The sequence below is a fragment of the Felis catus genome, chromosome B2, assembly GCF_018350175.1.
Source record: "Felis catus isolate Fca126 chromosome B2, F.catus_Fca126_mat1.0, whole genome shotgun sequence".
Classification (NCBI taxonomy): domain Eukaryota; kingdom Metazoa; phylum Chordata; class Mammalia; order Carnivora; family Felidae; genus Felis; species Felis catus.
Window position 1 is genome coordinate 112,893,929 of NC_058372.1, and position 27,680 is coordinate 112,921,608.

The 27,680-nt window shown below is 40.5% G+C and overlaps 1 protein-coding gene across 3 annotated transcripts; it reads left to right on the forward strand.

The window, feature by feature from the left end:
• Positions 1 to 10,920: 10,920 nt before the first annotated feature.
• Positions 10,921 to 22,824, forward strand: HEY2 (hes related family bHLH transcription factor with YRPW motif 2). 3 transcript variants are annotated; one of them, XM_023254323.2, is made up of 6 exons: positions 10,921 to 11,178; positions 13,116 to 13,194; positions 13,329 to 13,412; positions 15,695 to 15,776; positions 20,204 to 20,845; positions 20,938 to 22,824. In XM_023254323.2, the coding sequence occupies exons 1-6, from the start codon at positions 11,096 to 11,098 to the stop codon at positions 20,946 to 20,948; spliced, it is 981 nt and encodes a 326-aa protein (XP_023110091.2). In that variant the 5' UTR covers positions 10,921 to 11,095; the 3' UTR covers positions 20,949 to 22,824. The 3 variants fall into 3 exon arrangements, with proteins under 3 accessions (XP_023110091.2, XP_003986577.2, XP_019686729.2); XM_003986528.6 differs by having other exon boundaries at positions 10,922 to 11,178; positions 20,204 to 22,824; XM_019831170.3 differs by lacking the exon at positions 10,921 to 11,178 and adding an exon at positions 11,394 to 11,532 and having other exon boundaries at positions 20,204 to 22,824.
• The last annotated feature ends 4,856 nt before the right edge of the window (positions 22,825 to 27,680 follow it).

Sequence of the window (27,680 nt, forward strand, 5' to 3'; positions counted from 1 at the left end):
ATGAAAAAAATTCTAATATCATTAATAATAAAAAACTAAAAATGATAGGTAGTATTTCACCTATCAGGTTGGCAACTATTGAACTATCTAGTGTTGGTGATGATTCAGAAAACTGAGTATTCTTACACATTGCTGGCAGAGAAATAAATTGGTCCAACTGTTATTAATGGTAATTTGGCAGGAAATATCAAGTGTTTACAAGGTGAATACTGTTTGGTCACCTGAAGCTAGAAATTTAGGCCAAAATAATTAAAATGCATACACTTTTTATCTATAAAGTTTTTCTAAATTTCAGCATTGTTCATAATAGAAAAAATTGTAAACCCATTTAATTGCCCAATAAGAAACAGTTAAGTAAGTTTATGATACATCCATACCAAAACTACTACATTAGGAAAAAAAAATGATGCTATAGACTATTTAATGAAATGCAGGAAATGTTCACTGTTCTAATTGAGGTTTAAAAAGCAATTTACCAAATAATACTAGGCAAAATCATTTCATATTTTGTAAAGATGAAAAAAAATGGAAGAATAATCATCCTAATCACTAATGGTGATTGTTGACTAAGTTAAATGGCAATTTAAATGTTACTGCTAGGGGCGCCTGGGTGGCGCAGTCGGTTGAGCGTCCGACTTCAGCCAGGTCACGATCTCGCGGTCTGTGAGTTCCAGCCCCGCGTCAGGCTCTGGGCTGATGGCTCAGAGCCTGGAGCCTGCTTCCCATTCTGTGTCTCCTTCTCTCTCTGCCCCTCCCCCATTCATGCTCTGTCTCTCTCTGTCTCAAAAATAAATAAATGTTAAAAAAAAAATTTTTTTTTAAATGTTACTGCTAACTCAGCTTACTAATTTTTTGCAGTAATCATGTATTGCTACTGTAATATAAAAAAAATAAAATATGGTTTCAATTTCAATAAAGATACAAAAGGAACAGGAAAGTAGGTCTCCTGTTCTCAGGACCCACAATTAGTTAATTAGCTATAACATCTGTTTCCTGTCATGTGTTCAGCATGTCACTAAGCACTTGATACCCATTATTTTATTTGTTCCTTACCCTTTTATTTAGGTGTCATTAACACCTGAGATCTCAGGTTCAAAAAAAGGAGCGCGCTCAAAGCCATGTAGTTAGTGACAGAGTTGGGAAAGACCTTCCTGCTGTCTGAAGCCAAGTTTATATTCTTAACCACAAATTTTCCTGTTGTGAAGTAGGTAGGCTTTTTGAAGGTAGACCCTCCAAACAAACAAACAAACAAACAAAACACACACACACACCCCAAACCAAACCAAAAAACAAAAACAAAAAAACCTACCATGTATTACATAGTTGCTATGAGATTTGGCCCAAACAATACATTTATAAATGGTCTTTGGGAAACAAATTTTTCTCAAACTGCATTGCCTCTACCTGTTTGCAGTCTGTGCCAGATGCATCCTTTTTGGAGGCAATATCCAGTGGGTAGAGCACTGGCCCAGTTTTGGATTTCCTGCGTCAAACCTGACTCTACCACTTAATACTCGTAAAACCTTGGGCAGTTATTTAACCTCACTGGGTTTGATTTCTCACCAGTAAAATAAAGATAATGATTGTCCTACCTCAAGGAGTTCTGGTAAGGATTTAATAAATGAATCCATGTAGTGCTTTGTTAGCTAACTGGCACAAAGCAAGCCCTTGATAAATGGCAGCTATTCCAACCATTAATGTATTTTCTGGATAGGAAGTCCCCCCCCCCCAAATCGCATGTTACACTGCTGTTGAATTCCTTAAGAGCTTAGATGATTGATCAATGGATTGGAGATGGATGTAAAGTAATATCTGATGGCAAATCTCAGCACAGCAAGTTTTGCGCTCTGATTCAATAAGGGCCCCACCTTGTTAACCTTTATTCACCAAAAGGAGCTTTGTTTTATTCTTACCTGTAATACAGCGACTAAAAGAAAATCACTATTTTAAGGCTGTCTTGCATTTCCTTCTTAAACATTATTGTTGTTTACTGATTGAATATTCAATATTTAGATGCAAGTTTCTTTTATTTTGACAAGGCCTTTCAGGGAAGAATGTAACAATACGAGTCTAAAAACAGTTAAAGGACACCTCAATTGTAATATCCTTAAATATTTATGGTAGCCTGTAGAAAAGTAACTGTATCCTATTTTTCCCTTTCAGAAGAAAAGTAGCAGGAAGGAATCAGGGCTCAATCTTTCACTGCAAGTATTTAATCTGGATAAATCTGAGTTAGCTAGCAGTGTTCATGTGCCATAGGTTACTCTGAAGTCAATGAAGCTGAAAATCTCACGTTTAGAAAATTCTCTTAATCCTTAAGAGTATAACCCTATGCTTATTTTAATAATGACATGGCAGATTTTAAAACAAATCTGTAAATATTGATGTGTAAGTCACGGCATAATTCCGTAACTTCTCCACAAAATAGACAGTGAACATGTTCTTTCATCTAAATTGGGTCATTTTAAGTAAACCCGAGTAACCTATAGAAAAACTATGAGTTTCCTGAAGGCCAAGTTAACAGTCGTGACAATGCTCATCCAGTGGCATAAAGACTTATGCAGAGAAACAATGAATATCAAAAATTCCACTTAGAAGGACAAATTTTCCTGGAATTTTTCTTCTACTACAATGTTTTTGATTCAAATTAGTGATGACAACTAAAACAAGGAAGAAACTTGATTGGATCAATCTAATGAATTACAGATCTGAACATGTCATTTCTCTTAACCTCCAGTAACTCTCAAATGACTTCAAGACACCCAGCTTGGCAGGCAAGCTTTTCCATGGTTTGGATACAACCTAATTCATTTCCCCAACACAACTCTCTCCCTTCTACCCACCTTTCCTCCATATCCTACACTCCAGCTAAGGATCACCTCTTTTCCTAAGATTCACCTGCTTCTTCAGCTTCCGTGTATCTTTGCAAATGCTGATCCCTCCCCAAGAAAGTGTATTTAAGATTGTAGCTATTCCAGACATCCTTCAAAACTTTGCTCAAATGCCACTTTTTCTCTTATTCCCATGATTGTACCAAGGGAGAGATAAGTGATTAGACAATCCTCCTCATAATGTTTGACAGCAATACAACGACATCCCAATAAACATAATCTCTAAATGAAAATCGTGCTTATTATATAAGTGGAAATTGAAGACAAATATCCTTGGGTCACCCCCACCCTTCCAACATCATTGCTTCCCTCTAATTCTACCCCAAAATTTTGGAACTACCACTCATGAAATCTCCCTTTAAAAACGAATTTTCATTGGGGTGCCTGTGTGACTCAGCTGGTTAAGTTTTCAACCCTGGATTTTGGCTCAGATCATGATCTCATGATCTCACAGTTCTGAAATTGAGCCTGAGTGGGGCTAACATCAGGGAACCTGCTTGGTATATTCTTTCTCTCCCCCCCCCCCCCCGCCCCTCTCCTGCTCTTGTGAGTGCTCTCTCTCTCTCTCCTTCTCTAAATAAATAAATAAATAAATAAATAAATAAATAAATAAATAAATAAATAAACTGTAAAAAAAGAAAAAAGGAAAAGAAAAATGAATTTTTTGCTTTATGTCCATAGCATGCAGTTTTTCTTTTACTTTGGCCTTAAATAAATCCCATCTTGTGTAACAGTTCGTTGTGTTTAGACTCCTATATTATTTCTCCTGCTATTTCCTGAGAGTGGAAATTAAGTCTTATTCACCAGGTATTACCCACACTGCTTAACAGGGAGCACTGCTCAAAGTAGGTATTCAGTACATCAGTGGCCTGGAAATGAGAACGAATTTAAGACAGGCACAGTCTGAAAAATCAGGCAGGATTAATGAGTGAGCCCTATTACTTTCAAGTATACAAACTAACAATTCTGTCAGTGATCTCTGTTCACAATCTCTTTGGTTTCATTTTTAGATAATTCCCCCGCCCCCACAGTTCCGTTTACTTAGCCCCCACTCTGATGTTCCCAACATATTAGTTCTCAAACTACATTTTTGAATGAGAACAGTATTTCACTGCAAAAATCAAAGTATGGACATTCTTTTCCCAATTCATACAAACACATTAAATCATCGTTGGATTTTTTTCAATTTTAAATTTTGTTCACACCTTTGTTATCACAACTAGAATCATGCAAACAAATATAGTCAGTTTATCAATATTTCATGGGTTCACACAAGCAGAGCATGATTTCTCAGGTGTTTCACCTGAACACCAGAAAAAAATCACTCTCCCAACCTTTTAATATAACAATCTTATTCCCCTTGCACCAAGAGCTTCAAAATACAAAAGTCTGCTTTTCTAAGAGACTTAGAAAATACAAAAAAAAAAAAAAAAATACACAATAGAATAGACAAAAGACAAGGTATTTCAGTATCTAAAATAAAATAAAATAAACTTGAATACAATGATTGCAATTTTCAGAAATAAAGAAAAACTTACAAAATTTGTAAATTGGTTTACAAATGGTGGTTTAATTATACAATGCTGCACTTTCCTGACTTGAATATCTGCTCTATGCCAGATATTACCATAGCCTTTTATTTACTAACAATCAAGTCATGTCCATTTAAAAACTTTTAATTACTTTGTGCTTTTTATATCAATCTGCATATAGACACTTCTATCTACTTGTAGATAGGTATACGTGTTAAGTACCCATAAACAACGTTTGTATGGGTCTTCTATTTCCTATTCATATTTTGACCTATTTTCAGACATTATGAATGTTCCTGTTGAGACCATTCTAGCAAAATCTTGACAGCGAGCGCTGACAAGTAAATCCTACAACGCTGTGAGTTTTGATTCATGCATGATTCAATGAAGCCCTCGAATTCTCAGATTAAAAGTGCTATGGAAACACCTTTCTTACATATTCAAGATGCACCTTTCTTACATAGTCAAGGCACAGTACACAGCCTCTCTGCATGCTGCAGCTGAGCGTGATTGCTCTCTACCAAGCACCGTGACATTTTGTTTCCAAACAGGTTGTGTTGCACCAATGAATGCTAAAGTCCTAAAAGAACTGTTATTTTCTTTAAAGTATTCACTTCCTAGAAATGGAATGAGCTATTACTTGAAACCAAAATCTATCTCTAAAAACTATATCTCCAATTCTTACATTACTACATTGAATTATTTTGAAAGCTAAAGGCAGAAAATTTTTTTTAAACTTCTGTGCTTTGCCTTTCAACCAATAGATACCCAGAATTACTTAAATTCTGGGTAACCAGAATCTGCTAAAACCAATACAGCCCTGTCTTGGGGGGGGGGGAACTTGTTATTTTTCTATGTTTCTCATAAAGTATGCACTTCAATAGGTTTGCAAAGCATGAAGGTCCAAAAATAGCCTGTTATTTTTTTTTCCACAGAAAATCTAAAATTAGCAAGTTCTTATTTCCAACCTAGGAGAGTTCTCCTCTCCATAAAGTCATCTATCAATTTTTAAATAAGCAGATAAGGGCATAAATATGCACACATCTAATAAAATGTTCCAATAAAAATGTTAAGAAAATATAGGTGTTCATTTGCATTCTAGTGGGAAATAATTTTACTCTTATATTTTTCCACAGAAATTGATATTTCAGAAACATGTAGAGTTTCTTTCTTTCACTTTCATCAAATAATGCCAACCAACCAGATCCACGAATCTTTGATATATTTTTCTAAAACTGAAAGCAGAAACTTTACTGTGGAGAATCCAGATTTTTGAAACTCTTTGAGGCACAGGTCCTATTAATGGCAATTATTTACTCTTGAGAGCTTAGTAGATGGCTTATTGGGCTATTAGTAGATAAACTATTGTCTTCATTTTTTGCATAATATGAATGTTATTGTTCATTTTATAATTAATACTTGGAAGAGAATTTTAGACAAAGTATAATTGTTTTAAATAAAATTTCTTAAGTCTGTGAACACAGCAATCATGTAGTTCTTTTAGAATTCAGCTGCTGGATAAAGTTTTTCTTTATTGAAAAACAGATGTGCTTCCTCTTTTCTGGTTACAAGAATTAGAAAACACTATGTTTCTCTTTCTGACTTGGCTGCCAGGAAGCTCTGGGCTAAACTAAGGTCCCATTAACAGTAAATGCTTTCCTGGTGTTTAAATTCATGGTTGTTTATTTCTAGTTACTTATGCCAATGTATTTAAATTCTATATATATGGAAAGAAGTAGGGAGTTCGTTGGTTTCAAAAAGGATTTCATTTCAAACCATTTATTGTACACCCAGTACGTGTCAGGCCATACTCTAGAGGATGGGCATGCAGTTAGTTAAAAGGTTTCTTCCATGAGAGAAGTGAATATATCCTTACTAATTCTATCCTTAAAGAGGAAAAAAATATCTCGCAGTCAAACCAACTTCAAGAAAACAGAAATTTAAAAGAATTTCCTTGAAAGAAAAGCCTGCCCAACATCAATTTAAGCCCTCACAAAGAACAAGTTGATAAGAGTGGGTGAAGTTATCTTTTGACTGTTGCTTACAGGGATATGGAAAACTAGTTACCTAATTATACAACCTTCTCCTCAAGGGTCTAGCCATAAAACCAGCCTCTATTCCTGGGCATGTTCTAAGAACTAATAACACCATTCCTGAAATAAAAGCTTTTAAATAAATTACCCGTTAATAACAAATCAATTTAAACATTCTAACTTCTAAGAAAGGGGGCTTTGGGTATAAGATTTCCTACCTCAGAGTTTTTGATGTAACAAATAAGTAAGTAGCACCACTTGGGACAAGCCAAGAAATATGATGTACTTTATGTGGCTAGGCAAAAATAATTGTTAGCTAGTAAAGCATTTCCCTTTTATCAATGACTTCAAGGTTGGTGGGCCTAAATTGGCACTTGCTTTCAGCTTTGTTTTACTTTAGTGCCTTCCTAACATGTGTTCTGTCTTACATGACCCTCGGTTGGCCCGCCTTCTGCCAGCCTGATGTTGAGAAAGGTATTAAAATTTACAAGGATCTTGCCCTTGGCCTCCACTCTCAGGGGGCAGCTTTTTCACACACTTTAAAGCATTGCCAGCTCACAATAGCCCTGTAGTCAGGGAGGGCAGCCCAACAAAGCTGCCCACAGATGCACGTGCTGGTCACCTGCCCCAGCAATTGCAAATAGACTACCACTCCTCAGCAACCTGTTTATCTTCCCCTTGCAAGAGAAAGCTGTGTAAATAATTATAATACGTATTTCAGATAGGGCAAAAAATTAGACTGCTCAATTTGAACTCTGTGCACTTAGGTTTCTCAGACTAACATAAAAGTCTTTACATAACAGAACTGCCTGCAATCTCACTGAGAACTAAATTAAACATTTTTTTAAATGGTGCCATGCCTTGGTGACTTAAGAGAAGCCAAACATTGGAATGGCAGATACTTTTTAAGTAATTGTAAGGAGCACCTCAAAGGATTCAAAGAAGTCACAAATAGCAAAACATGTGACAAGTGATTTTGAAACATTAGAGTGCTCTAATGAACAAAAAAGCAGACCAAGAAGATTTTTTTTTTTTTTTAATTCCCAGGTTCCTTTCCAAAATACTGCCAGGAGAATTTCAGAATTACAGCAAAGCAATCACTTCATTAATTTGTGCAAGAAAACTCAAATTTTGTGGGACAAGATAAAACTAGGTCAATACCACCAAACTTATTAATACAAGTACAAAAATTGTAATTTAAACAGCTGTAAAATTAAATGGGTGGGAGAAGAACTGGGGAAGGGGATCAGGGCCATTGAGTCTGAGGTTTCCAGATCTTGGCTTTCGATATCTCACTCTCATGTCTTTAAGTGAGCTAAATCACGTAAGCACAAAACATGAGCTAGATGACCAATTTCGGGAAGACGGCAGATTCTCCCCTCCTCCATTCCCTTTAGATCCGTCGCTCTGGGCTTTCTCTCCTAATGGCATTTCGTTTCTAGGAAAGTCCTTCATATCTTTGGGTCTCATTATCTCATTGTACAAATCTCTGAAAAGGAAAGAACCGCGGTTTGCTCTGCAATCGGACATCTTTTCTTCTGCCCCGGCTCTTAGTAAGCCTTCAACCAACTTTCGCTGAAAAGCATGTAGCGGAGGGGCGTTGAGGCTTGAAATCCCGCCGCTCTCTCATTCTCTTTTCTTTCTCTCCGCACTGGCCACCCCTCCAGCCCCCTCCAGCCCCCGACAATCCACAACCGTTCCTAAGCAAACTGGGGCGTTTTAAAGAGTTTCCTCCTTCTGTTTCCTCCTCTGACCTGAGAGTCACTTTCAGTGGAAGACAGATCAGGCAAGACGCCTAACCAGGAGATAGTCAAATAGGATACTTGAGGGAAATAAAAGACCTGATTGAAAAATCCCATGCTTCCTAATTACTATTAAGTATTTTGCATATAAGTGAGCATATAATGCTTATGACAGTGTTAAAAACACCGAGGTCTTTTGTCTTAAGCATTCTTGTTTATTTAAAAGACTTATACAGCGCTTACCATGTGCCATTGGTTTTCCAAAAGGTTTTAATATATGACTCTCTTTGTAAAATAATAATAATAATAATAATCGACATTAAATCCGCGTGTGCTTTTCCGTGCTGTATTTTTCTTTATAACACGTTAGAACAGTTAAGTCTTCAAAGGCAAATATGGAAAAACTATATATAAGTAGTTGCTACTTTATTGCAAGCAAACCATTTTCCTCTTTGCAATTTTTCACAATTATAGTAATCAAATGCACTAATATAGTGAGAATGAACTCTATTTTTTTTTTTTCAGTGACAATCTCAGGTTTTGCCTCTGGCGTTTAGAAGCGCGGGATTACTTGCTCTCTTGGCAAACGTTAATTGCACCTGTAGGCATTTGTTTTTAGAAAGACGTGCAGCCCTCTCTGAAAGTTGTGAAGGTTGAGTTCGCGCCAGGCCTGCTGCTAGCGCGTTCACCTGTGGCCTGAGCGGACAGGTCATTGGCACATCCTCCTTGGATGCGGGGCGGACAACACGCGCGTCGGGCTCAGCCCCGCAGGCCCGCGGGGATCTGGAGCTGAGTGGCGTAGGGGAGGTCCGAGAGCCCGAGGGATGCGGGCCGGCTCGGCTGCGTTCGGCGTGCCCAGCTACTCAGCCACTGCAGACCAGCACAGGCCCAGAGACCCGCGCGGATTGGGCTCCCGCCCTGAGGCCGACGGCCGAATTGGGCGGGGGGGAGGGGGTCATCGCCCCCCACCCCCGCGTCCCGGGCGTCCTGAGCTGACCTGGTCCAGCCCACCAGGGCCCGCTCGGCCCCCGCCGACTGCGTGCTTTGCCTGGGGTTAAGTTTCAGAAGTCAGGATGAAACGTTTTGGATTTCTGTTCACACGGTTACTGCAGGCACCGCGGTGGGGACCGCACAAAAGAAACGAGGGCGTGTGGGGAAGGGGTTTTGTGTTTTAATGAGGGCTTAACACGCTGGCTGCACGTCCTTCCCGCTCTCCCCCGCCCAACCCCCGCCCGGGCCCAGTCTTTTCCCGTCTCATCCTTTCCTCTCCTCCTCCCCGCCCCGCGCCCGTCTTGTGTGGGGACAGAATGGAGTGTCAAAGGGACGCCCTAATCAGATCCCTAGAAAATCAGGAATCCGTCCGTGGCGGAGGGCTGTGATGAATGACAGACGCCCCTTTCTCAGAGCCGTTTCTCCACTAAGCACGGAGCTGTCCCGGAGCAAGGAGCCTCCGGCTCGCCCGCGACCAGCCCGCCGCCCGCCTCCCGGTACCGCGGCGCCGGGGCGGGCGAGCCGACGCCGCCTCTCGCTCTGGGTCTGCCCAGCTCCTGCCCTCGCCGAGGCACGTCGGCGTAGCCTCTCCGAGCCCCGCAACACAGGGGAAAAGCCGCTTAAAACCATGTTTTCCAAGCACTTCTGTCGTTTTTACAGCCCACGTTGTCTAATGCACTGAACACAGGACACGAATTCGTCCTTTAGAAAACAAACTGATTTTCCAAGCGCGGTTTTTTCACGTTCGGGATTCTAATGAACTCTGCCGCTGCGACGGCACACACCAAGGGGAGCGGAGAACTGCCATCACCCGGATAATCCAAGCCCGAAAACCTCGAAGTTGAAAAACTACTAAAAGTGTGTCCTGAAATACCTGCCCCATTGCTCTAGTCTTTCCCGCCGCCGGAGGAGACACAACTCCGGCTCACGGTCTACTCAGCGGAGTCTCCTACCCAAGGCCCCGGTGGCCAAATGGAAATAACTGATTTAGAGCAAAGCGAACGTCACATGGTAGCCGACCTCAGACCCTCCGACAGCCAGCGGTTAAGTACCTGGTCGGGGAAACTCACGTCCTTATCTGTCCACAGCCCAGAGGCCGCGGAAGCAGCCTCGGGAGTTGCCAAGGAGAAAAGCAACTTTCATTTAAGGTTTTCTAAAACCCCAGAGGGCAAATGTGACCGTCAGGGTCAGCCAGTCAGCAGTTTTGGTCCAGACGAGGGACGGCCGAGTGGGGCGGTTCGGTTAAGCCACGGCGCCTCCCAACGTCACTACACGCTCGCTCACACTCAGCCACGCGCTTGGAGTTATTCTTTAAACACAAGACAGAAACTTCACCGTCAGACTGTGCGGGGGGGGGGGGGGTGAGGAGGAGGGCCGAAACCCGAGGTCCGGAGCCCGCCCCTCAGCGGCCTTCTCTCGCCGCGCTCGCGCCCACGTCCGCGTGCTGCCCTAGCGGGAGCTATCAACCTCACGCTCAGGCTCGCCGCTGCCTCTCCCGCCCGCGCGCAGCTCCCGGACCCCAGGTGCGCGGCCGCGTTCCCACGCCTCTGCAGAAGCCTCCGCCGCGAGCATTGGCGAGCGCGGCCCCGCCCCTCCGCCCCAACCAATCGCGGGCCACGCCGACCCCGAGGAGGCGGAACCCGGCGGGGCGGCCGGGGCCTGCGCGCGGGAGGCGGGCGAGGTGGCCCCGCCCGCGCGGAGGGGCGTGGCCGGCGCCGGTTCTTGCGGCCGAGCTCGGCTGCGGCGTGGGAAAGAGCCGCGAGGAGCCGACCGCGCCGCCGCGGGAGCCGCGCCTGCCCGGGCCCAGAGAGGGAGGGAGGAAGGGAGGAGGCAGGCAGGGAGGGCGCTGCGCCCCGCTCGGCGTCGGTGGCTCGGGCTGGGCTGTGCCCAGCGCCGTCTTCGCCGCGATGAAGCGCCCTTGCGAGGAGACGACCTCCGAGAGCGACATGGACGAGACCATCGACGTGGGGAGCGAGAACAATTACTCGGGGTGAGCGCGGGCTCGACGGGGACTGCCCGGAGCCCGAGGCGTCGGGGAGCTTTGTGCGCGAGCGGCTCCTTGGAAATCCCAAGGCTCCTCTCCGCGGCGTCCTAACATAGCGGGGAAAGTTTTGCCCGGGAAATTTTGAGCGGTGGGCGCTCACGGAGCGTGCGTTGGGGTGGGGCGGGGGATGTCGGCTTTCACACCAGGGGTGGGGCGGAGAGGAAAGGGGACGCGACTGAAAGACTGCGCAGGAGTTGGCGAGGGAGGGTCCCAGGCTGTCAGCGTTAGGCAAGCGGACCGGCTGGCGACGGGCGACGCCCCCGCCTCTGAAACTGTGGGAGCACTTTAAGGATGGGCCAGGTGAAAAGCAAAACAGATTGAATTTTTTTTTTTTTTTAATTTTTCAAGAGCCTAAAATGATGACTTGCCTTTTGGAGACATTAAAGGAGTTTGCGATGTTAAGGCTAAGGAGGTTAAGCTCTCCGTTGGCCGTGTGTGAGTGGGTTTACGGGAGAGTGAGTGACGGGTCGTTTCGGGCGTAGATCATCTCTTCGACTGCTTGCTGTTAAGTCTGGAAAAGATCGGAGTCGTGATCACAGAAGCCAGACCTCCACTTTCCAGTGACAGAGGGAGATTACCGAGGCATTTTAGTGCCAAGGCGGGTCAAATGATAATTGCTTCTAATTGGCATCCCCACAAGCTCCTTAATTATTTATCTGCAGCTGTCACTCAAAGAGCAAAATTCTTCCTACCTTTGGAATACTGGTTTTCTTTCCACATCGTTATTCTCGTAAGCACAAGCCAAAGCGTGAAATCAGCAACAGCAAAGATATTTACAGGAAGCGTTTGCAAAGTATCTTTTAATTATTTTTAAAGCGTGTGTCGTCTTAAAAAAAAATGAGATCTGAAAAACAGAAGAAGCCTTGTGAAAGATGAAACCAGTTGAGATGGGGTGGGACTGAGGGAGACAGTTAATTCAGAAATAAGATCCAGAAGTGAGAAGGTGAGGTAATAAGAACCTGGTGTGTGCAACATTTCTAAAATGAAAGAGAGCAAATAACAGGAACCTGGAGATTTCGAGAACATAAAGAAGCATAGTATCCATGAATTATGAAGAGAAACATGCACAAACTAGAAAGCATCATAAAAGTTATAAGTGATAATTGATTGAACTTTCAGTATAAAATACCTTTTCATTAGTAAACTCAAGATTGATTGCAGCCCCTATAGAGATTTAAGCTTAGCTTGAAGACGGGGGGGATACTCACCTACAGTTTCGTTTTCAAACTAGAACATTTACCTAGTAGTTGATGTAATTTTAATTTCCCTGTCAGTGCCTTATTTAATTTGGGGCATTCTTTTGGAAGATTAGTATACAAAACATTACATTTTTTTTTCCTGTTGTGAGATATGTCTAATTGAAGTTTTGAGATAGTACGATAACTTCTGTTTATTTTGAAGATTGCATCTAGGGACAACAGTTTGACATGTGATGACCTTATATCTGTTTGATAGTGGTGCTAAACATGGCTTTTATTTTAAAATTGCTTTGCTTTGTTTAGTGGGTCTGACGAGGAGGGTGCAGGAAGGATGCTATTAGAGATTAGCTGATTTTCAAGAAACGTTTTTGAGTGGCACCAGGAAGTACTAATTTCTAACTTCTCATTCTGTCTGCCTGTAATTTTTTCACTGCAAGACTTAAAAGTTGAGGGATGTTTTTGCCAATGGATTCGGTGTCTGGATTACTTGTTAAAAAAAAAAGGGCATGAAAAGAGATACAAGGGCTGAAAACAAAGTATGTGAGGAGAAAAGTAAGAATTAAGAATAAAATAATACAGACCTGAGCTGTGCAGTCACTCAATATTTAATGGGTGCTATGAAGTACCCAGAAGAAACCATTGTTATGTTAATGCAGCACCTGATGTACTGTTCCTGTTTCACAGGCAAAGTACTAGCTCTGTGATTAGATCGAATTCCCCAACAACAACATCTCAGATTATGGCAAGAAAGAAAAGGAGAGGGGTATGTGATTTTTTTTTTCTTTTTAGTTCGTGTGATTCAGACTAATGTATAACAGTGGTGTTCTTCCATTAAGAGTAATTTTGTCATTTGTGTATTCATAAATTTTTGTTGTTGTTTTGCTTTCTTTGAGATAGATAATAGAGAAAAGGCGTCGAGATCGGATAAATAACAGTTTATCGGAGTTGAGACGACTGGTGCCAACTGCTTTTGAGAAACAAGTAAGCAACCCTCACCCCTGACCACCCCACCAAAAGACTCAGAAAATCTGATTCTCTCATCTGGGAATGTGGGTTCTTGTTAAAGCTCATTAAAATAATGGTGTATGTGCCCTGATCTGGCACAGAGCAGCTATTTCAATAAAATGCTTTGTTGTGGCAAAACTATTAAAAACATAATCCATCATGAAGTTGAAAAACATTTCCATTCTTCAGCTTATTTTCCCTTAAGGGTAACAGTGTTCATGCTTTCTCTGTCTTTTCTATGAACACCAGTAGTGGTTTTGTTCAAAACCCAGCTGTATGTCATACTCTTTAAATACACACACACACACACACACACACACACACACACACACATATCACAAAATTTCACTTTTTTGTAAACTGCTAAAAAAAAAAAAGAAGCGCTTTTTATTTTAAAAATAACAAAAGTCCAGGAAGTAACATTTCTAGCTCTAGTTCCTGAATGGTAATACTAATAAAATTTATTTACCAAATCACTTGGTTTCATTTTTAATCCCTAGATTAATAGAGTGGTGTTCTATTTGGGGCATCTCTTTGGAAGTTTGATAAAAATAAAACTAGCCAACAATTCCCTCTTTCAGAATTCAAGTATTCCTTTACCAAAAAAAAAAAAAAAAAAATTTTTTTTTTTTTGCATACTTAGAAAAGGAGGAAGCCAAATGTTTAAATCTTCCTTTGTTTTCTTGGAAAAGTTTTATATCTCTTCCACAATGGCTAATGGCACAGATTTCTAAGAGCATCTTTCAAAGAATATGGCATCATACACTGTTGAAAATACTTTCAATTTAATTCAAATAGCATATAAGACAGCAGTTGTTTGTTTATGTCATTTTGTTGTTTACTTCTTGAACTACAAACATTATACAGCAAGCCCTACAAAAGCCCTTGGCAATTATCCAGAAACTGCAATTTTGTTATTACTTTCACTGAAACTCCTGTACATCTTGATGGAAAAAGTGAATATTGACAAAAGTGCAAGATGTAACAGGCTCTTGATTATACATTTGTGAGAGAAAAAAAAAGATACCTATATGCTGAAACCGACTTTGGTAAGCTAAATGTAACGTGGAAATTGTAGTTTTGATTAGTAACATTTTCAATGACAATAGGCTGAAAATGAAAGCATCAGTAATCACTGTTTTCACTTTGGGTACCGAAATGTCTGCAGTTATTTGGTGAGTATTTTTCCCATCAGTTTGTTAGATTTTTTTTCCTAAATGTTGACTTAAACCTTAAAAGCTAACCTCAGTTGTTTGGCAGTTAGTTACCATAAACACAGGCTTTCCCATTTGCCAGGCTTGGCTACCAACCCTGGCGAGCTGGCCCTGTTACGGTGTGATTAGAAGTGTTCTTTCTAGCGGTTTCAATGACTCTGGCACTCTCACCATGTACAGAGTGCTGATAATTTTCACAAAAAAGTAGAGCATAGGAACTTGAAGAAAACTTCAGTTTCCTTTTGAGAAAGACACATTGATTTAATTGTTTAGTTTTTCCAGGAAATTAGAAGCTACCCGAGTCCTCTGAGGCAGTTCAAGGTGGCACATTTGTATTTTGGTTGGTTTCTAGAGGTTGCCTTATTTTGAAAAGTAGAACGTATAAATATATTCCCAAGGCATTTTATTAAGAACTGTTCTAAAGGGTTCAAATAATCTTTAAGCATTTCTGATGCTTACTAGGTAGGACTAAATTATGCTTTCTTGTTTATGAACTTGGAATTCACAGTGACACCTGCTGGTAATTTTTGGAAAAAAAAAAAAAAAAACCAAAAAACCTTAAGGCTTCCCTTTTTTGTTTTTGGTTCTCCTTAACCAGGGGTGTATCTTAAAGGCTTACTAGGACTTTTTATTTTTGAAAAATCTAATTTGCTAAGATCCTATTTCCTTAACCTTCAGAGTTGGATTCAGCTGATCTAGACTGTTGAATGTCCCCCAATATAGGGTAGAGATTGGATACAAGATTTGACGTTTTTGCAGTGTAATAGTTTTAGTGGAGTGATCTTTGGAGTATAGTTTAATCATATGATTAAAAAATTATTTGTTATGCTTTTTAGTCTTTAAATGATAAATTGGCAAATATCTGTCATTAGGTATGACATAATAATTATTGTTTGCATGTAAAGCTTGCAAAGAATTCAGATTTTTCTATGAAAAAAATTAAATTTAGACTTTTCTAGTGAGAAGAAAAATTGAAAATCCAGTGTAAAATGTTCCAAGTCAGTTTCCATAGGACTTATAAGACTTCATGATTTGTTTATGCAGGGATCTGCAAAGTTAGAGAAAGCCGAAATACTGCAAATGACAGTAGATCATTTAAAGATGCTTCAGGCAACTGGGGGTAAAGGTAAGTAGGTGACTTCATTTTTACCCCCTTTCCGTCTTTCTCTTTTCATTCCCCTCCCCTAAGATTATAGGAAAGTCATAGTTGAACAGTTCTTTAACAAGCTGAGATAGGAGGTCCCAGATTAAAGCTGTAGAAATCAATGCTAATGGCAGGATTGAACTCGTGGGAAAGAACTTCTGGAACAAAAGAAGCACTTGACCCTGGGCTTGTGTTTGCTTTCATAATACTGTGGGAGTAAAGCTTCATTCACAGCAGCCTGGTCAGAGATTTGTTTGGGACCTCAGAAGCACATGCTGGAATCTGTACAGAAAGACAAAACAAACACACAAACATCCAAACATAAACTGGAGGTTAAAGGCAATCTTTTTCTCTTCTTCTTTCCCTTCCCCCAGACTCCATTAGATCAAGGCTGGGACTCAATACAGTACAACTATTTCAAAGGAATTAACTTAAGAATTATTTTCATTGTTTTCAGATTTTGGTTGGTCTTGGGTTTGGACCAGACAGAACATTTGAAGTGTAGGTAGTAATTCTCTGGACTGGAAACTACTAATGGAGCAGTCATTCCTGCAGAGAGCAAACAGGAATAGGTGCCCCTGGCCCAGTGCCCTGGAGAGATATCTTCTGTACTAGAATCATCCAGAGGTGGGGGATGGACCCTCATGTTATATTGAAAATAGACGAGATCCTGAAAGCTGTAATAATTTGTTCACATTTTATTATCCTTCTTCTCACATGTTACTGAGACTTGATTTTGCCCTTTTGTATTGTTTTTAGCCTTCAAGCAAGCCTTTGCTATTCACCTTAACCAAGAGTGTTTTTGTTACTCAGTACATTTGACAACTGGGTTGGGAGAGGGTACCACCAGGGGCTAAGTGCTTCCCTCCATCCTGGAGGCTTCTCTGCTCAGCATTAGCTTCTTATCACATAGTATCACAGTTTGCCCTAGATCAGAGCAGAGGCAAAGCATTGGAGGGAAGTAGCTATTTACCAATTGGTATAGAAGTACTTTAGTACTTAACTCCAGTATGGCCATACTGCTGAAGCCCTTTATTTATTTATTTATTTTTTAATTTTTTTAAATATTTATTTATTTTTGAGAGAGAGACAGAATGTGAGTAGGTTACGGGCAGAGAGAGAGGGAGACACAGAAGCAGAAGCAGGCTCCAGGCTCTGAGCTGTCAGCACAGAGCCTGATGCGGGGCTCGAACTCACAAGCTGTGAGATCATGACCTGAGCTGAAGTCAGATGCTCAACCAACTGAGCCACCCAGGCTCCCCTGAAGCCCTTTAGAACATCAGCCCTGGGGGTGCCTGGATGACTCAGTTAGTTAAGTGTCCAACTCTTGGTTTTGGCTTGGGTCCTGATCTCACAGTACATGGGTTCAAGCCCCACATTGGGCTCCTCACTGATGGTGTGGAAGCTGCCTGGGATTCTCTCTCTCCCTCTCTTTCTGCCCCTCCCCTGTTTGTTCGTTCTCTCTCTCTCTCTCTCTCTCTCTCTCTCTCTCTCTCTCAAAATAAGTAAACTTAAAAAACAAAACATCAGCACTGGCCTTCACAATCTTTTAGGTGGGAAGTAAACACTTTAAAGAGAAGCCCACCTTCTCTAGAAACCATCCTGAATGGGTATAGAATTGTTATTTCTAATCATTAAAATGTAACCCTCAGAATAGGATGTAAAAGTTCTTACATAATAGAGGAGAACTGGATGAAATCATAGAAGCCAGTGATCCAGCCCAACTTGGCTGGTGCTTGACCTTTAACCCAAGGCAGAAGTGCTCTGCAGTACTGTGAGGCCTACACTAGCACTCTGATCTCTAAAGCACCTCCAGCCCCATGATTTTGTCTCTGCACCTGCTACCTCAGATGTAGAAGACTGGTTGAGTTAGTGATGGTGCAGGAACAGCTTTTTGATTGCTCTGCCTCCCTTGGTGTTGTTCACCACAAAGCCAAGAATTCTTATCAGGGTTTCAAATATTTGGCATGAGCTATACTTCTAAAGAGTAATATTGTTCTTATGCCTTATTATAAAAACTAAGTTCCATTCTTGGTTGCTATTCTTGGCTACCTGAACAGTCCTAAAATTCATCCCAGAATAGTTTATGAACAGACATTTCCAAGCAAGCTCCACACAAGTAGCCTGACTGCCAAGTCATTAGAGAGGTCATCCCATAGGAGAAAATGTGGGCCTTAAACAGGAGGGGCGGGCAATGTGATCTCACATCATCAAAGACTCACAACTGCTGTAGGGGCCTCCCTCCCAGTGGTGAAGGGCATAGACTCTGCAGTTGGGTTGCCTGGTTTCAAATCCTTGATCTGCCATATATTAGCTCTGTGACCCTAGGTAAACTACTCACCCTCGCTGAGCCCATTTTCTCATCTGCAAAATGACAGCCATAGTGTCTACCTCACAAGATTGTTGTGAGTTTATTCACTTAAAGCCGCATAACAGTGATGGCATGAAGGAAGTGGTGTGGAATGGCCCCGTGTGCTTTTATTATTGGCCCAATATCTATTCCCAGGAGACAGCTGTTGGTCGCCATTTCCCTCTGCATTCAGCAACATAATAGGAATTACACAATTGATACTCCTTAATATGCAACAGAGAACTCAGCCACGTATAACAACATACAGCTGGCAAACCACAACTTTCGATCACCTTGTACCCGCTCATGAAAATTCTTGGAAGCTCCTGGGGCTCCAATTATGTTGTTCCATTCTTTATAGTCTATCTTGGTATTGAGGTAACTTCTAGAGAGAATTTAGAGAGGGACCTAAATTTCTAGATCCCTCTGCATTTCTGGACTCTGACTTCTGTTGATTTCCTCCCTCCTTACCTCATGAAAATTAGAAGCCTGCAATGCCCTGCAACGAACCCTGAGGGTCCTCATGTGAAATCTGTCCACGGAGGCGTCGTCTTCAGGAAGAGCTTTCCCTCTTAATCCCAGGGACTTTGTTGCTAACTAAGCTGAAGTTCTGGGATGCTAACTATTTTTGTTGCTGATCTCCCACATTTCATGATATTCTCTTATATCTGCTTTGTGCTGTTATTTTTACTGTTTTCATGGTGTATTTTTTGCCTCAGATGTGTTTTTGGGACTTCCAAATTTCTGTTGATATTCTAACTTTATTTAGGACTGTGAATATTGTGAATACTATTTTCCAAATGCTTTGATTACAGAATAAGATGGTTTAATTTTTAGTGGATGATAAATGAAACAGGTAATACTTTGATCTACAGAAACATGAAAAAGATAATATAAATGCCTTAGATGAAAGTAACTTTGTGGTATTTCTCATTTAGATATACCCATATCCCAAAACTGAGTAAATTTTTAATTTGAAAATAGCTAAAAAAAAAAAAAAGTTACAAATGAGAAAGAATCTGAAAAAAGATGCATCTGTACATATGAGAGGTCACCCATTCAAATGGTGACATTTCCCCAATTGTCTGATTATTATTCTATCCTAAATTGGCACTATTAATAAAAATACTTTATTATTTTCTGTCCAGTGTATTATCAGTGGATAAAAAGGGATTCTTCTAAATGTGACCCAGCTCTAGCCATTTTTACGGTAGTGACCTTCGATGTGGGCTGTGCATGCATACACACTGAAAAATTAATGCACATCTTTTTCCTGGGTAGATGCCAGGAAAATGTAAGCTAACCACTGAAGGAAATATATATTTAAGTTTAAGAAAAGTAAAGAGGTATAGTAATCTCATATCAGTAAAGCAGCCTGATATTGCATGATAGAAAAGTAAGATCTTCAAATTAGTAACCAAGATTTTTAAAAAGTCATTTTGTTTTCATCAAATCTTTTTGTTACAAACTAACGACAAGATGTTTTCACTTTGAAAAAAAAAAAAAACACTGAGTCAAAAAGCATTGTTGAGTTTATTAAGAGATTCTAGCATATTCTTAAAGAAGGTCTTCAAGCTGCTAAGATACATTTCATAACTCTGTGACAAATGCCAAGAGTGAGGATGTTTCAGATAAACCCTTTAATCTCCACCTCATGTGACAGAGACAAAGAGACTGAAACTCGGTACTTCCGTGCAAAAGTTTACGAGGGAATTTCACTATCCCACCGTACAAAAGGAGAGACATCCCCTCCTGGTTTTTTATGGAAGTGTTTGAAACACGGATGTTCTTAATTTTTTTCCCCACCATAGTATTTGGTTGCAAGAACAACTGTAGCATAGAGCATTGCCAGCCCTGTCACACATGTGAATTGCAAAGTGTACTTTCTTCTGCAGAAGTTACAACCATAAATAACTGGCAACATTTTCAGAAAGGGTCGTCATCCCGCTTGAATCTTCTGCAGCGCCGAGAGGAGCACAGTTGGTGTTTACTCACAGTAATTGTGCCGTTTTCTCTCACTCCCTGCCCTGGCCCCCACTTCACTCAAACCCCCTTCTAGGCTACTTTGACGCACATGCTCTTGCCATGGACTTCATGAGCATTGGATTCCGGGAGTGCTTAACGGAGGTGGCCAGGTATCTGAGCTCCGTGGAGGGCCTGGACTCCTCGGATCCCCTGCGGGTACGACTGGTCTCTCATCTCAGCACGTGCGCCTCGCAGCGGGAGGCGGCGGCCATGACGTCCTCACTGGCCCACCACCATCACCCCCTGCACCCGCACCACTGGGCGGCGGCCTTCCACCATCTCCCCGCTGCCCTGCTCCAACCCAACGGACTCCACGCCTCCGAGTCAACGCCTTGTCGCCTCTCCACGGCTTCAGAAGTGCCTCCTGCCCACGGCTCCGCCCTGCTCACGGCCACGTTTGCCCACGCCGATTCTGCCCTTCGGATGCCGTCAACGGGCAGCGTTGCCCCCTGCGTGCCACCTCTGTCCACCTCTCTCTTGTCCCTCTCGGCCACTGTCCACGCGGCCGCTGCAGCAGCCACCGCAGCCGCGCACAGCTTCCCTCTGTCCTTCGCGGGGGCCTTCCCCATGCTCCCCCCGAACGCAGCTGCAGCAGTGGCAGCCGCCACCGCCATCAGCCCGCCCCTAACGGTGTCAGCCACCTCCAGCCCTCAGCAGACCAGCGGCGGAACAAACAGTAAACCTTACCGACCCTGGGGGACAGAAGTGGGAGCTTTTTAAGTTTGCATTGAACTTTTTGCAATAGTAACTGAATGTCCTTCATTTCAGAGTCAGCTTAAACCTCTGCACCCTGAAAGTAGCCATACAGATGTCTACAGATCCACAAAGGAACAATAAAGCTATTTGAGACACAAACCTCACAAGTGGAAATGTGGTATTATCTTTTCTCTCTTGTTTTGTTTAAGGCAGCTTGGTAACTGACATCAGCAACTTTTGAAAACTTCACACTTGTTCTCATTTAGAAGTTTCCTGGGAAATATATGGACTGTACCATCCAGGAGTGCATCAGTATGTCTGAATTGGGGAAGAAAAAAAAAAGCCCTGACTGGATTCTCTTGAAACTAGATGGAAAAAAAATATATATATTTGTGTTTCATAAGTGCCTGAGCTAGTAAAGTTTTCTTGTGAACAGATTAACATTGCACAAGTAAAGAAGATCATAGAGGTTAGGTTAAGACAGGAAAGGGACAGAAGTCTTGTATTAGGCTGCAGACATTTTAACAAAATGCCAGCGAAGAGTACTCTGTTGAAACCAAGAGGTTTTTGTTGGCCAAAAGGATTGCTGAAAATAATTTTCAAGTTGAAAGACCTAGTTTTATCTTAGTTTTCTTTCTTTGTACAGACTTGCCTGCCAAATGGTGACATTTAGCAATGCATTGGTATAAGCAATTATTCCATCAGTGCTCAGATTAACAGCCATTTCTGCCCTGCCTGCAAGCCCCCAGGCACTTTTTTTTTCCACGGCTCAAAATTTGGTGCTTCTTTATGTAAAACCATACATAGAGTGCACCTAGAAGCACTTGCCTACCATGTGCCCCCCAGAAGCTATTTGATTCATGCCAACTTGAAAACTCTCCAGTGTGTAAAAGTTTAGGTTAATTTATTGTTTCATTTGGACTGTTTTTACCTATTTATCCTCTTCATTTTGTCCTGATAATGTGTAATACCTATTCTTGTTGCCCTTTGGGAAAAGCTGCATTTCTGGAGGTGACGAGACAGGGAGAGAGCATTGGGAAGAGAAAAGCCACGATTTTTAAATGCTCTTTGTCAAGCTCATGATTGCATTTGATCCCAAATCAAGATGAATGTATGCAGTGGGATGTACATAAATTATTTTTTGTTCATGCCTAGACTAGTGCTGCATAACGGTGTTTTTTTTTTATTTTTAATGACAAAATAATCTCTTAATACATTGAAATTGAGCACGTGAGATTTTATGTTTGAAAGGTAAAGACACAGCATGTATTATTACGCACTTCATTTCTCTGCTGTGTGGAGAAAGCAATAAACATGAGAATGTTAAACATTATACAAAATTATACTTTTAAATATTTGTTTTAAAATTATTGTACCTAGTCTTTTTTGCATTACTTTGTAACCTTTTTCTATGCAAAAGTCTAAATATCACTAATTAAATGAAGTCCTTTTTTTGACTATTTCTATGTGGATGAGTTGCTTTGCAGAATGGAAAGTTGACATGAATTTCAAGCAAGGCCTTCCTTCACTAACAATTTAAGCCGTGGCTTTTCTTTTTCTCTTTCAGAGTCATTTAATATAATTCACAGCTTGCCTGAAAATAGTGTTTATCTGAGCTTGTATATCAATTCAGCATAGGCGGGTTTGACATTATTTGGAGACAGGAAGTGATCAGTTTCCTCTGCCTTTTATTCTTAACTGTGGTTCTTAGAAAAGTGCAAATACAAGAGCTCCAAATAATAGTACATTGAACCTGGGATAATAAGCTAGAATGTGTCATACATCTTGTAACTCAAAAACATTTGTAGAGGGTTTTTAAAACATCACCTGTATATGTGATAAGCATATACATGCTTCCTGATGAGAAATCCTCTGTACCTACCTCAATGAAACTTTCTTTTGATGCTATAGAAATTGTGCACATATCCCTCCTTCTTCAATAAAGCCTAGAAGAGATTATTTTAGTTCCTGAAGCTATTGGGCCAAACGTAAGAAAAGAATTTTTAAAAAAAAGAATGTTTTTACTCATGTCAGTTATGCTATTAAGGGGAAAAGTGTGAGGTTTCTTACATTATTTTAGTTTTGAAAAATTAAGTATATAGTTTTTCTGTCTGTATGTGGGTAAAATATGAGCAAAACCAGACCACTTTGTTCCTCCTGTCTATAAGTTCTGTGATCATTGCATCTTCTATTAGCTCTGATGGAGTTAAGTAACAAATAAGGAAATGGATTTAGTAGTATTTGAAGTTCGCTTTTGAGTCATGATTTGTGGACAATAGGCATAGAAGTAATTCTTATTTTAAGATCTAGCAGCTGATTCTGTGCCTGTTGTAATGTCAGCATTCAAAGAATTTCTTTTCCTTTTTTGGAATGTAAACCATTTTAGAGATCAGGAATTTTTATTTTTAATTTGGATTAAATAGTTTAAGATAAATCCACTTTCTTCCTCCTTTCCTCCCTTTCTCGTCCTTTTTGGTTTTTCCTTACATTTTTTTTTCCTTCCCTGTTACATATGGGCTGTTATTTTTCCAATTAATTGATTAAAATATTTGCAAAACAACTTGCGACATAGTTGCTAAGGGGTGTCATAGTTCCTAAAGGTGATTGTTGTCTATAATTTTGGTCATTTGAAGTTAATTGGTCCTTGATAAATGTTTCACATCATTAGCTATTGACATCACATTTTGCTGTGTTAAAAAACAAAGTTCAACTAAGTAAATTTAAAGATCAAATTGGCTTTATTCAACCACTCATGAAATGGGCAGAATCCCATCTAGCAAATAGAAAGGAGCTCCAAGAAGGTATACAAAATGAAAGGCTTTTATAGGCAGAAGGGGGCTGCAAAAGGAAGTTTCTAACAAAAAGTGAATTGTTTCAGGCAAGGTCACCTTCCTTTGGGGAAAGGGTGGGGGTCTGTCATGCAGATGGCCTCACTGGTACTGATTGGTTAATTCCAGATTGACTGGTTAAAGGTCACTGCAGTTTGGTTAGATATTAAGTCTTGGTTGCCTATGTGGGTCTTGCACAAGTGACTCCATTTTGAGCCTGATGTTTCTTTTTAACAACTGTTTCCCATCTCTGATACAATGTTCTGTGAAAGTGGTGTTCTGCCTTTAAGTGTGGTAGCTTTCATGTTTGCTCACAAAACAGAAAAAAAAAATAGTTTTTATGGCTCAGGAGGAAAATAACTTTTAAAGTTTGATTTATTAGTGGCTTTTAATTATGTAAAAGTTAATCCCAAAATTAATTCAAGGGATTTTTCATAGGATAAAAGGAAAATGGTGACATTATTAGAAATTTGGTTTTCCCCAAATGTTAAAAGCTGTATGTATGCCCAATGTCAGAAAACGATTAAAGAAAACAATTTAAGTGATACAAACTTTATTTAACACTTCATGAGGCAGTCTCCTTTTGGAGAACTGCAAAATGGGGCAAAAGGAAGATTTATAGGATAAAGAATAAAGAACAGGGAAGAGAAAAATGGAAAATATCTGATTGGCAGGGTTACATAATCAGCCTTGTTTAGGGTGAGAAGGCCCAGAGTTGGCTTGGCATTGGGGGATTGACTATCTGGATATACCACATCTCTAGTCAAGTGGAACATTTATAGGGACTCAAAAGTTATCTGAAGGCCCATCTGCTCATGTAGCACTTGGGTAGGAGTAGCTCCATTTTGGGCCTAGAAATATAGTTCAACAGTAATTAAAACACACTTTTGCATTTCCCATCAGTGAGCCAGAAGGTATTTATTGAATAACTACTGTGTACCAAGCACTGTCTGTACATGTTAAGTTTCGAATGACGTGTGGTAGCACATGCTAATGTGATTCTATAGCCTGACAATTATAGGTGTGACTGTCACTCTAGCTATTCACAAGGACCCTCAAAATAAGGAAGTGCCATGAGAGTGAGACAAGAGGTTTCTGAGAACTAGTTGGAGAGGATTTTTGGTCTCATTGGGATATTGTACTATTACAAACATGATAATTCATCATAATTTGAATAAATCTGAGGGACTTTTAAAGTAATGTTCAAACATTATGACAGGCAGAGATACTCACCACTATACTAACAAGGAGCATGTTTTGTTCAAACATTAAAAAAGGCCTAATGTTAACTAGATTGATGGCTCTAATGACCCACATGTACATATGATATGTATCATAAATCTTAAGTCTTTTGGGTTATCTTCTTTTTATAATCAACTTGTTCCTTTTCCAATCATTACATCATTAGGTCACATCACAAAGCAATTTCCATAAGTAAGACCATCAATTGCAAGAGACAGTGTTGGTTTAAGATCAGGTTTTTGTTTTGTTTTGTTTTCTTAAGTTTACTTATTTTGAGAGCGAAAAAGTAGGAGTGGGACAGAGGCAGAGAGAGAGGGAGGGAGAGAATCCTAAGCAGGCTCTGTGCTAAAAGTGAGATCAGGGCTCAATCTCACTAACCGTGAGATCATGACCTGAGCCAAAATGAAGAGTCAGATGCTTACCCAACCAAGGCACCCCTAAGATCAGTTTTTAAGGAAAAGAATCACCACAACAGAACTTTATCTATTGATCATAAGACATCCCAATTTCTAGAGTATTAAAAAGAAAAAAAAAAAAGGTACATCTTGGATTTGAGGCAATACTACAGTATAATAGTGTACTTAAGTACAAGTTTAAAAATCCATGGCTAGAGATGTACAGAGATTAAAATGTGGCTAAGCAGCTTACTTTAAAAATACCCCGGAGTGCCTGAGTGACTCAGTCAGTTGAGCATCCAACTCTTGATTTTGGCTCAGGTCATTATCCAAGGGTCATGGAATTGAGCCCCAAGACTGGCTCCAAGCTGAGCATGAAGCCTGCTTAAGATTCTCTCTCTCCCTCTGTGCCTCCTCCCTGCTCACACTCTCTCTCTAGAATTAAAACAAAACAAATCGCATCAGGATAGGGTCCTAGTCAAATTAAGAATCTGGATTAACTTTGTAAGCTTTATGATCTAAAGATAGATGTATTTTTAGCTTTTCATGTTTTTATTGCCCAGTGGGACTATTCCCAGTTCTGGTTTTACTGAAGAATGGAGTTTGACTTCCCCTTGTAATTCTTTTAAGATCTAAGCAATAACTGAGGTTGTGAATATTTCAGCAACTAAAACAAAATGCTACAGCAAATATGACATCATAAACTGTGACTATAGCTCATATTCTTTGGAAGGATAAGTCTTTGAACTCAGATGGGAGAATTTAAAAAGAAAAAAAGCCCCTTAGCTTGCATACACAATCTTGTATGAGGGACCAAAGGCATACGAGAAATGGCTCTCTAGGTACCACGTGGTACTTTCTCCCTCTCTTTTGAAAGGAACAGACAGGAATGGGGTTGGTCAGGGAATTGGGTCCTCTGCTGTAACTGACAGAACCAGGCCAACCTAAGTCACAGATCTAACAAAGACAAAACGCGAATACTCACTGCAAATGCTGTTCATTGTTCTCTGTGCTAAGCTCTATGCTAAGTGTGTGAAATCTGTTGTCTCAGTGAAGCCTCATAACTGTCCTATAGAGCACATATATTATTATCTTTGCTTTACATATTAGGATTTGAAAAATAAGTGGTTGATTGCCCAAGGTTGCAACTAGTAGTTTAAGCTATGACTCAACCCAGGCTTGTCTGATTCTTCAGCCCATACCTTTGACCTCTGGGCTATGGCTTTTGACACTGCTTTTTTGGCCTCAGACTAACCAAGAATATTTCAACCTTCCTGGGATCATTTTGGATTATTGATAAGAGTAAATCTGTCTATAGTATTAGCATAAAAGCCTCTACCATCTTACGCTTTTTTTCTTTCTTTCTTTTTAATGTTTATTTTGAGAGAGGGAGAGAGAGGACATGTGCATGCCCGTGAGTGAGGAGTGGGGGAGGGGCAGAACGAGAGGGAGAGAGAGAATCTCAAGCAGGCTCTGCATTGTCAGGGCACAGCTGGACAGGGGACTTGATCTCACCACGGTGAGATTATGACCTGAGTCGAAATCAAGAGTCAGACAATTAATCGACTAAGCCGCCCATGCACCCCTATCTTACCCTTTTAATATATGAAAGAATTAAAGAATAACCCCACTTTATTCCATTGTACAACATAAAAGGAAATAATTTTGGCAGTTTCCTAGTTTTAACTTTCAACTTTCAAGCAGGTCATACCTACCTTACCTTGATTGGTGACCTTAACCCTCAGTAATGTCTACCAAAGAATATCCTATAATCTCATTCAAGGTGATGGCAAAGGTGAAGTAAAATGGTGAAGTATTAAGACAAGGTATCTGGGGTCACCTGGCTAGCTCAGTTGGAAGAGCATGCTACTCTTGATCTTGGGGTTGTGAGTTCGAGCCCCACATTGAGGACAGAGATTACTTAAATAAAAATAAATAAAACAAACTTAAAAAAAAAGATATCTGAGAAAATTGAGTTTGAAAAGTAACGTTATACCTCAGTCTTCTACTGGATGTAAAAGATAGGTTTTTGGTGAGGGGGAGAATGCTGGATCATTCTGAATCCTTATACATTCCAGGTCATCATGTCATTAAACAACATTCTTCCTTTGGCCTAGAAAGACTTGCCCAGTAACCCATCCACTGTAACTGTAAATTATTAACAGGAAGGGATTTTGAACTAGCCTAAACCTTTTGGCCTACAGTTAAGCATGTTTTCCATAACAGTTAAGAGTTTATATGGGCACAGTTTTTAAAAAATCTTATAACTAGAGACATTTTTATATGCCTCTAAGTTCTTAGTCTTCTGGGAATTGAATATTCTGTTTCCTTGACCTCAGTTGTCATTCTG

Bases quoted from the DNA above. Each gene is read 5' to 3' on its own strand.
- HEY2 (XM_003986528.6), top strand. From the start codon at position 11,096: ATGAAGCGCCCTTGCGAGGAGACGACCTCCGAGAGCGACATGGACGAG. The intron at 13,195-13,328 runs GTATGTGATTTT...TCTTTGAGATAG, and splicing joins CAAGAAAGAAAAGGAGAGGG to ATAATAGAGAAAAGGCGTCG. The intron at 13,413-15,694 runs GTAAGCAACCCT...TTGTTTATGCAG, and splicing joins CAACTGCTTTTGAGAAACAA to GGATCTGCAAAGTTAGAGAA.